Source organism: Dicentrarchus labrax, unplaced genomic scaffold, assembly GCF_905237075.1.
Source record: "Dicentrarchus labrax unplaced genomic scaffold, dlabrax2021, whole genome shotgun sequence".
Classification (NCBI taxonomy): domain Eukaryota; kingdom Metazoa; phylum Chordata; class Actinopteri; family Moronidae; genus Dicentrarchus; species Dicentrarchus labrax.
In genome coordinates, this window is record NW_026136708.1 from 11297564 (window position 1) to 11309055 (window position 11492).

General features: G+C 39.9%; 1 protein-coding gene across 1 annotated transcript; it reads left to right on the top strand.

Moving 5' to 3' along the window:
- The first annotated feature begins 461 nt into the window (after positions 1–461).
- Positions 462–10869, top strand: znf513a (zinc finger protein 513a). Its single transcript, XM_051408281.1, has 5 exons — positions 462–696; positions 1785–1921; positions 3911–4045; positions 7276–8046; positions 8133–10869. The coding sequence occupies exons 2-5, from the start codon at positions 1882–1884 to the stop codon at positions 9107–9109; spliced, it is 1923 nt and encodes a 640-aa protein (XP_051264241.1). The 5' UTR covers positions 462–696; positions 1785–1881; the 3' UTR covers positions 9110–10869.
- The last annotated feature ends 623 nt before the right edge of the window (positions 10870–11492 follow it).

The following is an 11492-nucleotide window of genomic DNA, read 5'->3' on the forward strand; positions in this document are numbered from 1 at the left end:
TTTTATAATCAATAATGATACAATTTAAATAATCTGCCTGAGCAGTATGTTTATAACACAAAAGTAGTTTATTTCTTGTCTATCAAAATATGCTGTTACAAAAAGCACAAGGTATATTAATGCTATAAAGTGAGCACAAATACAGAGCAGAGAAGCTTCAACCAGCCACCGCTCAACTGAACAGCTGCTCACCTTGTATCTTCACATTATGTGAGAATACGAGAGTGCTTTTTAGACCACTGAAAGATGAAATACTCATAATGGACCTAATAATCAAGCATTACGCAAACATAGTCAAATTATATTGTACAAATGCTAAAATCCCCTCATTATAAGATTACAATCTAAGGCTGAATTGGTTTGATTTTCCTTCTTACACGTACAAGTAATAACTGTATAATGTGCTCAGGTTTGTGCTAAATTTAGGTTTTAGGTTACCAGCGCATGTCCCGCTTTTATTCTGAAGGCCTCCGGCCGGAAGCCTTATTGTTGTTGCTGCTACCGGATCACAGGCGAATCAGAAAATCAATTAAGTTATGAAAAATACCATTAATTGCCTTTCTTTGTCACCGCAGCTCATGAAGAAATGGCGGATCTCCAGACGTTGTACATTTGAGGAAAAACACTCAACATCTAATGGCGTGTACACCGACGATAAAGAACAAATCCATCGACAGGAATATTTACGTTTTCTAGGTAAGTTAGCTTCATAGCTACTGAGCTAATTTAGCCGTTAACACGTTTAGCCACGGCTAATATTCACTGACACTTGTCAATCATTAACTACTACGTGCTGATGAGGACGCGTTTTGTTTAGCCACTCCATAGGTCACGTACCGTCAGTTTCCCCCAAATGTTGCTGACATATCTCGCCGAAAAGTGACAACACCAGCTAGCTGTGTGCTATGTGAGGATATCTTTTAGTTTAAATTGCTAGCTGACTCGTTTGATTGCTCTCTGTCGGATTGCAGCAACAGAGCTAATGTGTTAGCCATTTTGCTAAAGTAGCTTGATGGCTAACGTTAGCTACTATAATAGTGGATTTTTTTGGTTTGTTTAGAGTGTAAATACACCAGCTCACGTCAAGATAGTACACTTAAATGACTCCTGTGTCCTGTTAGTAATGTTAGACAGATTGTCCCTGTCAGTGTATGCGAATAAACAGCTGTAGTTTATTAACTGCACTGTGTAATATCCTCCAACTGGCTTCATCAGGACATAATGGAGTTGTCTCAAATGATAGATGCTCTGCAGCAAGACTTCATGTGGGCATAGCGTTTATAGTCAGTTTTTATGAAATACATAGCTCAATAGAGTGGAAACAGCATCTATGTTCCAGTAAAAAGACTAATGGTAAATGGTGACTGATGTGCACTGTGTATGAGCAGCATTACTATGAGGACACCAACACTGTTCACTTGTTATTCTGTTGTTCAGCTCAAGGAGTGACTTGATACAATTTAGTTACAAGGAAGCTATTAATCATGGTAACAGAAATATGTGATATTCTATTTGTTAGTAGAGTTTTTGAGCTTTTGTTAGATTTCATTTGTTAGCTAGGTGATTAACAGAAAACAGTTTTAATAATCTGTTTTAAAGCAATCATATCACAGTCACTGGTCCGAGCTTGATAATGAAATGTAACTGTATGAGACAAAACATGCAATTTGAATATGTTACCTTGGGTTTTATGATTTATTTATTTTTTTAGACAGTTAAACTAGTTATTGCAAAAAATAATTGCGTACAAATAGATTTTGATTGATTCTGTCTTGTATCTATAGAAATACTGAAGATTATCTCCCAAACGGATGAGAATGAGCTGATGGTTGTGGAAGTCTGCAAGAAGACGCTACAAAAAAGAGAGAGGCTGACTGGAAGATGCCAAGAAAAAAACAACAGAATCCACAGCCAGTCAAGTGTAGGTATTTATTATTATTAAATGTTGAACACTTGATAGCCGGGCTGAGCTACATGCTGGAAATGATTTCTCCCATCTTTATTTATCTACATCCACAGTAACTGTGGCTCAACTGTTGGGTTTCAAATGAAATCCATGTGATTACTGGCCTGGACTTGTGTCCTGTTTTCTCTGCTCACATCTGGACACCAGCCGTTGCTGTTGGAGTACTGGAAATGTTTCACATCAATCATACTGACCCACAGTACTGTAGCTAGCAATGCAGTTAAATGTCAGATGAATGTGGAATGTGCACGCTGCAACTTGCTTCTAACCTCTGGAAAGTTTGAACCGTAAAAATATGCTATTTTCTCTGTGTAACAGAGAGACACTTATGAACAAATTCTACTTTTCTTCAACGTGTGCGTGTTCTGTGATGCAAAACTAACATGATTATCATGTTAGTAATTACCACAGTGCATATGCTGCTTATGCCACGCATGGTTAATTTCTCAAACCACCCACCTCTCAGTATGGCTTGACATTAATGTTGCCAATTAGCAAAGGCATAGTATTTGTTTAACCAACTTGTTAATCTCCCTACACTCCAAATCATTACAACAACATGTATAACTAAAGAGAGACCGTCACTACTTCTTCAAGTAGTTACTCTAATTGATGTTACTATCTGTTAGAAAAGGACAGGGTTTTGTAGTGTATTTAAGTGTTGGTCAGTAGGTAATATCAACACTATAAATGCTCAACATGGAAAATGCTCAGTCACCCATCCCTGTTTATTGATCAGTATGCAGCTAAAACACCAAAATAAGGCTATTGTGATGCAGTGAAATACATCCAAGGTTTTGCTTTGCTGTGTTTTTTTATAGACCAGCATATCCTAGCAATATTGTTTTTGTTTGCATCTATTCAGTAGCCATGTATTAATCTAATTTAAGAAACGTCCCACATTCTTGACACATTATGTCAAACACTAAAACGACCACTAGATGGTAGCATGATGCTGTTTCTGAAGGATTTACCAGAAAGGGCTTGCTGCTGAGCATGGTGCCCTTGAATTGGCCTGGTAGTAGTTTCTGAGTAGTGACAGCTGTGTTGTTTGGATGCCATCAAGCTTGAGAGACCAAGTTAGAGTTTCAGGCATCGTTAGCTGTAACTGCAGTCAAAGAGCTCTGTCTGTCATCTGTTAGCAGTTCATTTTATGTTAATGTTGTTTGTACACTGCAGGGTTGTTGATTAAAAATTTCTTCCCAGCTTATGTCCAACTTTTTTACTTTTAGTTAAAGAAATGACATTGTAGTGGAACTGAAAGGATTTTCACAGGCAGAAATTTGGACAAATTACTGATTACTTAGATCATTGCATTTCCATACAGCCCATATTTTAGTCAAAACAACACAGCAACCAATAGATGATATGACTTGACAAGGGATGCCAGAATATGTTACTACAAAAGGAGAGGAGCTAATAAGATTTTGTTTTTGGCATATCTGAAAAATTATAATGCAATTTATTTTCTGCACAATTTATTATTACAGATTTCTTAAATCCTCAAAACCAACACGTATACGGAAAAAAGGTTGACGGTAGGGGAGCATCCTCAATACCGTCAGCCTCATTAGATCACAATGCTTCAATGTTCATAATAAGTCTGTGATCATTTGTCTGATTTTAGACTAAGACCTCAAGATGCTGATTTCAATTTACAAGTAGAGCATATATACCTTAAAATATAGGTATGCCAATAACATTTTGCTGCTGATTTGACAATGAGTGTAGCTACTACTATTTAGATATAATTATTTCTCCATTAGGCTGCAAACAATTCTACTTGATACTGTGAAACTCAGGGGTGTGAGGTTTTTCTGTATTGTTGCTTTATGTGTCAGTGCCTTAAGGATTTGCCAAACAGTGAAATATCCATGCAAACTGATTTTAACTGAACCCTTCAGTGAAATGATATTAACCATGTTGTTGATTGGCTTCCTGCAGTGGATTCTGAAGATGGTGTAGCCATTGAAGCTCCAGGAAACCTCACCTTAGACACAGACTTCCTTCTAGGACAAGACCTTGAGTTTGGTGATCCTGATCATGACAGCAAGCTTCTAGGCCTGGAAAAGTTCTCAGGTTTGTAATCCATTTTCTTATTACAATTAGGTGCTTCAACTATGAAACTTACAAAAAACGCAAAAGGCTATATTTAAAGCCAGTGTTTGGTTTGTCCATTTTGGGCTACTGTAGAAACATGGCGTTTCAACAGTGTGATTATACACTAATGGAAAGGAATGAATACTATATTCCATTTCTGACAATAGGCCCTCCTAAATGTTACACACTGGACCTTTTTAAGCAGTTGTTGCTCCCTCGGTTCTTTTGTTGTTTTTGAAAAATATGTCGGGTTGGAGGGTTTTCAGTTGAATTTGAGAGTGTAATTAACCCTTTAATACAGCTCTGATATAACGCTAGGAGAGTGAGCAGTGAGGCAGATATCGGTTAGATAAAATTAAAAACAGTACAGCTGGATTACATGCTTCATTTAATCTGTGAATCCCTTGTGTGTAGGTAAGCAATTTGCACAGGAATGGCAGACTCCGCCATTAACAACGAGAACTACTATATAGAGACATAATTACATTGAATGGCTCTTGCAGAAAAAATGCTGACCATCAATAATATTAAACATGGGATTTGATTGTACTCAGTTTTTAAGGATTATAGCTTTAAAAGGTGTCTGCCTGTCAGCTATACTGTATCTGTCCAATCACATATAAGTTGGGCAAGTATATCTATCAGCCAAGTGTTTCTCTTTGAGTGTCTCACTGTTTTCAAATATTTCACCTTTGTGCTTGTGTTTGTTCAGTGTTGTTATATCTCATATATCTCATCCCACGTGTGGCAAATGTGTCTACTGACAAAGGAATTGGCAGGCTGATTATTACAATACAGTACATTTCAATCTACTCAACAGTCTGAACTACGTTTGCTTGATGAACGGACAATAGTATCATTATGTTTTGTATAAGCCCTCAATTTCACTTCCTGTCATTACCATGAAAACAGGGAACGAATCTGTGATGGAGACCATTGTAATAGTTGTACCACTAAAGGAAATGTAGCAGTGGCCGCTCTACAAAGAGGACTTTTTACAGTTTGTTTCTCAGTGATGAAGTGTTGCCCCTCTGTGCGACAGTAGGAGAAATGGAAGTACCAGCTCATATTTCCCAGCATGGCTCTTTGTCAGAGAGAGTGATCTGAAAAATGGAAAAGTAGAGAAAGGAGCTGAGACACCATTATTATATAATGGTCATAAAAATAGGTCCATTACCATCAAGGACACCATTATAAGAGGGCATTTATTTATCATCATCATCATCATCATCATCATCATCATCATCATCATCATCTGCCTCTGCTCCCACTACCCCACTACCATTATGGTTCCCCATCATCATCATCATCATCATCATCATCATCATCATCATCATCATCATCATCTACCCTCATCATCATTATCATCATCAGCAGCAGCAGCTTCACCATTATAGTCATCATCATTATCATTAGGCTCGGTAATCATCCACGAGGGGGTTCCATGGGGCAGGATAAAAGGGCAGTCTCCGCTCCCACCTTCCTCACATCCTGCCTCGGCATCTGTGGAGGAAGGTGGTTTTCTTCTTTCAGAAGCACGCGTTGAAGGTGAAGAGTGCTGTGGAGTCTTGAGGATTTTCTTCCTTCCTTCTGGGTCTTTTTTGTTGTTGTCTTTTTGTTGTCTGATAAACCCTCAATGGCATGACAACAGCTTAATTCAAGTTTGAACCTATCCTGACGTCACCCATTGGTTTGTGGAATACCGTTTTGAACCAGGTTTTTTTTAATTTACTTTTTTTGGATAAGAATCACTGTAATGTTTTCTCATCCGATTTTCATTGAGCCATTTTTATATTTAAATGTTTATGATAACCGTGGAGTGGATTTTTTTTTGTCTCCAGTTACTTAGAATCTCAATAGTTAACAGACTATAACAGCGGCGAGACGCTAGAGAGGAGTGTGTGTAGACTTCCGTGAACTGAAATACTTGTGTGTTGAAAAATAATGATCATAATATTTATAATAATCATAATGTAATATACAGGCTGCAGCACCTAAGTATTATCACTTTTTGCTCAGCCAGTGGCGCTCCCCCTGCCGGGCTTTACATAGAGTGCAGGTTTTAATACACGTCCGCGTTGGCTTCACTTTTCAGACCGGGAGGCTCTGTCCATTATATATATATACACACTGTCAGTGTTCAATGGCTTAAACGCAGTTGGCAGTTGACCTTGCCTGTAGCACTGTGAGTATCAAATGTTTCTCTGAAATTCACTTTTCTCCGTCTTGCTGAGAAGAGAGAGATCCTTTCTGTACTGAAGTTATCTTCCTCCAGTGTGATGGAAATGGGGGGAGCATTATCTGTAATAGCTCAGTATCGCTGGTTGTTTTCTTTATTTGTCAGACAGTTTTGAGTCATTCAGTGAGATGTGTTAATGGGTACCATTTGAATTGTTTAAATTTGATGTTTCAATATAATACAGTCTGACTTTGGTTCATTTGTACAGAAGTCTGTGTCTCAGTGGTGTTTTTGTATGTTGTCATAGCTGTTATTTCAGCTATTATTATTTAAGGATGCCCTTTTTAAACAGTTTATATCTCATTGTATCATTTGTCACCAATCCTCACCCACCTGCTCCTCAGCCAGTCACGTCTCCAGCCTGTGTACTATGAAAATAAGAGTGATGCAATTGAGTTTCATTGTAGTGAGTTTAGTATTGAATTATTTCACAATTTATTGGTTCAGATATATATTTTACTGTATTTATTGTTTGTTCAAGATGTCTGATTTACTCACTCAAAATCCATTTGCACTCAACATCTGTTATAGTTGCGGTATTTGTGTCCAGTTTGAATAATGCAAACAGTAATACAGTATATCAATAGAGATGTCTGTGATTGTCTGTGATGCTGTTTGTGTATATCCTTTTGTGTGAGTGGCTAGATTTATTTTCTCTCTGTTTTATTTATCCTGCTTTATTCAGGTCTGTCTAGCAAAAGAAATCTTGATCTCAACATTACCTGATTAAATAAAGCCTTTATAATGTATAATACAGACTAAGCCAGTCCAGATAGAGAGACAGTGAAAGGACAGTTGCAAATATAAACCTGGGTTTGAAATGTTGTAGATTTAATAAATAGCAGTACGGAAATGTGCTCTTGAGTTTTTCGAGGTCCGTAATGGCATTTGGAGTGGATTGTGAAAGTCTTTGCGCTGAAAACATTTGCAGTGTTTAGAAAACTTCTTTCTGTTTGTCTTCCCTGTTCAGAAGTAGCTGCTGAGATCGGTTTCTCTGTGTATCCTCTGGGTGATGAGGAGAGCCCTGTCTACAGCCAGCTCAGCATGGAAAGTGAAACAGACAACTCGCACGGCACAACTGACAACGGTAGGGAAGACGAGGGCAGAGCAGCCCAGTCCGAGCCCAGTTTTCCTCCCTACCTGTCCTGCAGGGGCTGTGGACAGCTCCGTGATGAACCTCTGGGACCTGGCATAGACCTGGTTGGTCCATACTGCCTTAGGTGCTGCAAAGCCTCCAGGGAAGCCAAAAGTACAGACTTCTGCTCACCTTTTGGAAGCATGAGCGGGATTCGCTCAGGTTCCCATTTGCAGCTTGATGGTGAAGGGTTGGGAAACGGAATGGGTGACAAAGCACTGACAGCTGAGGACAAACTGCCCAAACTGCACTCATGTCACCTCTGTGGCTTCTCCTCGCGTTACGCCAACCACGTGAAGCGTCACATGAAGACGCACAACGGGGAGAAGCCCTTTAACTGCCCCTTGTGCACTTACGCCTCAGCCCAGCTGGTGAATCTGCAGAGACACCTGCGCATTCACACTGGGGAAAAACCTTACAAATGTGACAGCTGCACTTTTGCCTGCAGTTCCCATGGCAACCTCAAGAGGCACCAGCGCATGCACGTGCACTCTGCTGGGGTGGGACAGGACACCCCGCCACGGCTTGCCAGTGGCCAAATCAGCTTGAAGAGGCACGTGACCGGGCAAAGACCCAATGAGGAAGTGTCTGGTGCTTCAGCCAAGGGTATGTATCTTTTCCTTATTTCACCATTTCCATTTTTTTATAACGTCACACATTACAAAATTTCACTCTCTCACCTTTTTCTGAAGTTTTAGAAGTTGCAAGGCCGACTTCGAACCTGAGTTTGGGAGCCCAGAATAATGACTACCTATCAGCCTTTGACGGCTTAAAGGGGGCGTCACCACCACCCATACCAGCCTCTAACCCGGCTCCTGGCCACCAGCCTCCACCCCTGCTGGAGACCACAGGCGGCGGCGGCGGCGGTGGCGGCGGTGGCAGCAGGGCGACCAGAGGGGGCGTAGCAGACGGTGTCGCCCTCCCCCCTTCACTCTTCCCTTACACTTGCCGGTTGTGTGGCATTGTCCTGGAGGACGAGGACGGCTCCTCGGCCCAGATTTGCGCCAAGTGCACCCTTGAAATGCTCACTAAAGACTCTTCGTCGTCTCCCAACAGCCCCGGCGAGCGCAGTGACAAGGTTTACACCTGCGCCGCCTGCCCTTTCCTCACCCACTACCCAAACCACTTGGCACGCCACATGAAAACTCACAGTGGCGAGAAACCGTACAAGTGCCCACAGTGCGACTACGCCTCAGCGCACTTCGACAACCTCAAGCGCCACCACCGAGTGCACACAGGCGAGAAACCTTACAAGTGCCATTTGTGTGACTACGCCTGCGGAAACCTGGCCAACCTGAAGCGCCACCAGCGGGTGCACTCGGGCGCCAAGCCCTTCCAGTGCGCCGTGTGCAGTTACAGCTGCAACCAGAGCATGAACCTGAAGCGGCACATGCTTCGGCACACCGGAGAGAAGCCGTACAAATGTCAGGAATGCGGCTACACCACCGGCCACTGGGACAATTACAAGAGACATCAGAAGAAACACGGCCTGGCCACGGACGGCTGGGTCAAAGTTCCAATGACTGGCAACGACGAAGAAGAGGAAGTGAGGAAAGGGATGGGAGTCGGCAGTCAGACTCACAGAAAAGAAACGGGGGTCGATATGCAGTATATGTCTAGGGAGGGAGGTCAGACAATACACTCATGCTACAAACTTGAGATTGTATAAAATATCACTCAGCAAAACTAAGCTACCAGCAACTTCTTTTTGGTTTTTATTTTTCACAGAGCCTTTATATTGTTTTAGTGTGTACCGGTCTTTTAGTGTTTCGTCAGACGTCTTCAGAGGCTGCTAATTGTTTCTTTGTAGTATCTTGCACAAGTATGAAAAACAATTGTTCTGAACATTTTTGGATTAAGTAAGGTGGATGAGTCTGGTCAGAGTTCGTCTTCTACTCCTTTTGTGTCGAGATAATTAGACTTTCTCTACCGTGGAAGTCCTTTGATTGTCTCATTCTGTATGTTACCCCACACTAACTAACTAACCCTATCATTTCCCTCCCATATTACAACACATATCTGGTTCTTCATTGTAGGACAGAGAACACTACCAAATACTCCTCAGTACATGGAACTTGTGCACATTTTTGCCTGAACTGTTGAGCTGCACTGTGTAGTTTACATACAGTTGTTTAAACAAGAGACAACTGCTTATTGGTATGTTGCAATATATCTGCTATATTTATCAGATGTAGCACTTACAGTGTCACAACTTTAGTCATAACATTTCTTTTTGTACCAAAAATCTCATGAAATAACTTGAATGTTACAGATTTTTTTACATCCTATCATCCAATAACATTTACCTGACTGCCTTCATGAGGTTATTTTAATAAGGAATTAGAAGTTTATACCTAGACTACACAGTGCAGCTTTAATTGAAGATGGGTCCTTGTAAGGGCCAATATTGTGCTTTGTTTGCATTTGGGCGCAAGCTCTGGTAATGGCATGCCTTCAGATTAATTTAGTAATGTATGTACTACTAGCAAAGTGCTATTTAATAGTACTGGACTCATTTTACCCTCGATAAACTATATTAATTAATTAGGTTGTGTTAACCTAACTGAATAATCTCCAGTGTCTTGAACTGTGTTGTCATTTTTTTCCTCCCCCAAACCCCTCAGGATTATGAAAATGTGATTGGACAGACCTAAAAGTTGGCAACAAATTTTTTTTTTGAGTTATTTTAACACTAAACGTATGCACAAGCATTTTTGAACAGCCCTCTTCAGTCTTTACTTGGTTGTATGGTTAAAGAAAAAGCACAACTATACACAGACACAGGATGGTTTAAGTTGTGGAAAAGCATCGACGTCTCTTCTATGTGATTCAGGCGTTACATAAATCATAATCGAGCGTGTTGTTCAAAGGATTTATTCCCCACAAACTTGTACTAGTTACATATCATTAATCTTTAAATTTCCAACCTAAATTTTGTTTATTTTTTTGGGTCTTTTTTGATGGAAACTGTTTAATCACCTTCCTTTTGATTACTGTTTACTGTTGACTGTGAAATTAGCCCATTATCGTGTTTTTTACTTGAAAAAGAGATGACCCTGTTAGTAAGCATGTGTGTGTAATAGTTGTTTTATTTTTCTAATGTGGCAGTAACACACTACTAGAAGTGCATACTTTAATATATAGAATTGTTTTCTTTTATTTTTTTAATGTGTGATGTGTCATTTAGTTATCATGGGAGAAATAATAGGGACTGATTTAAGTTGACTCTCTTTATGAATTACTATTATATGCAAGTGAGATTTTTCAGGTTGCCAACTTTCCATGACACAATGGAGCATTGAACCCATTGATTAATTCTGACATCCCCTAAGTGTCCATTTTTGTCTTTATGCAGTGTCTCATAAATGCCTTAAGTGAGGATTTTTAAATAAACACATGGAATTCATTTCATTGAATGTCAAGAGAAAAGACTGGGTCTCTTTTTTTCTCAAATCTACTTAACTTTTCTTCTAGGACCATCATCAGGTTAAAATGAGTTTGTCCAATACTTTTACGACCAAATAAAAGATGTGAAACTGCCATTTCCCTCAGCTGCACTTTGAGCGAGTCCTACTGTAAGCAGTAAATCTGCACTAAGGTGGTGAACTGTGTAAACTTAACACCTGTGAAACAGCATGTTAGCGTTTTGCTATTATATACACTTACACAGCTGCTAGTTTGACTGCAGTCTCATGCAGTAATGACACTGAAACGATATTGCAGAACAAATTAAAGTATTTAGAGCCCCGACTGAAACTGGTCAGGCCAGAAAAATCAGCTGATATCTGCTTGGCACTGATAGATCAATATCAGCAATATATGTTGTTCAGTAACAAGAAATTACAGTAGAGAAATGCCAATATTATATTTGAGGTAATTTAGAAACTGCCATTACAGTTTGTCCATCAGAGATTTTCCATCATGTAAAAGCTGAATATTAGCGGATATATCAGACATATCTTTTTATATGGGCTACAAATGGATAAAGAATCAAAGCAGCGTCATGAGGTGAGAGTTCTCTTTTACAGAAACTTGTGACAGAAATGGTTGTG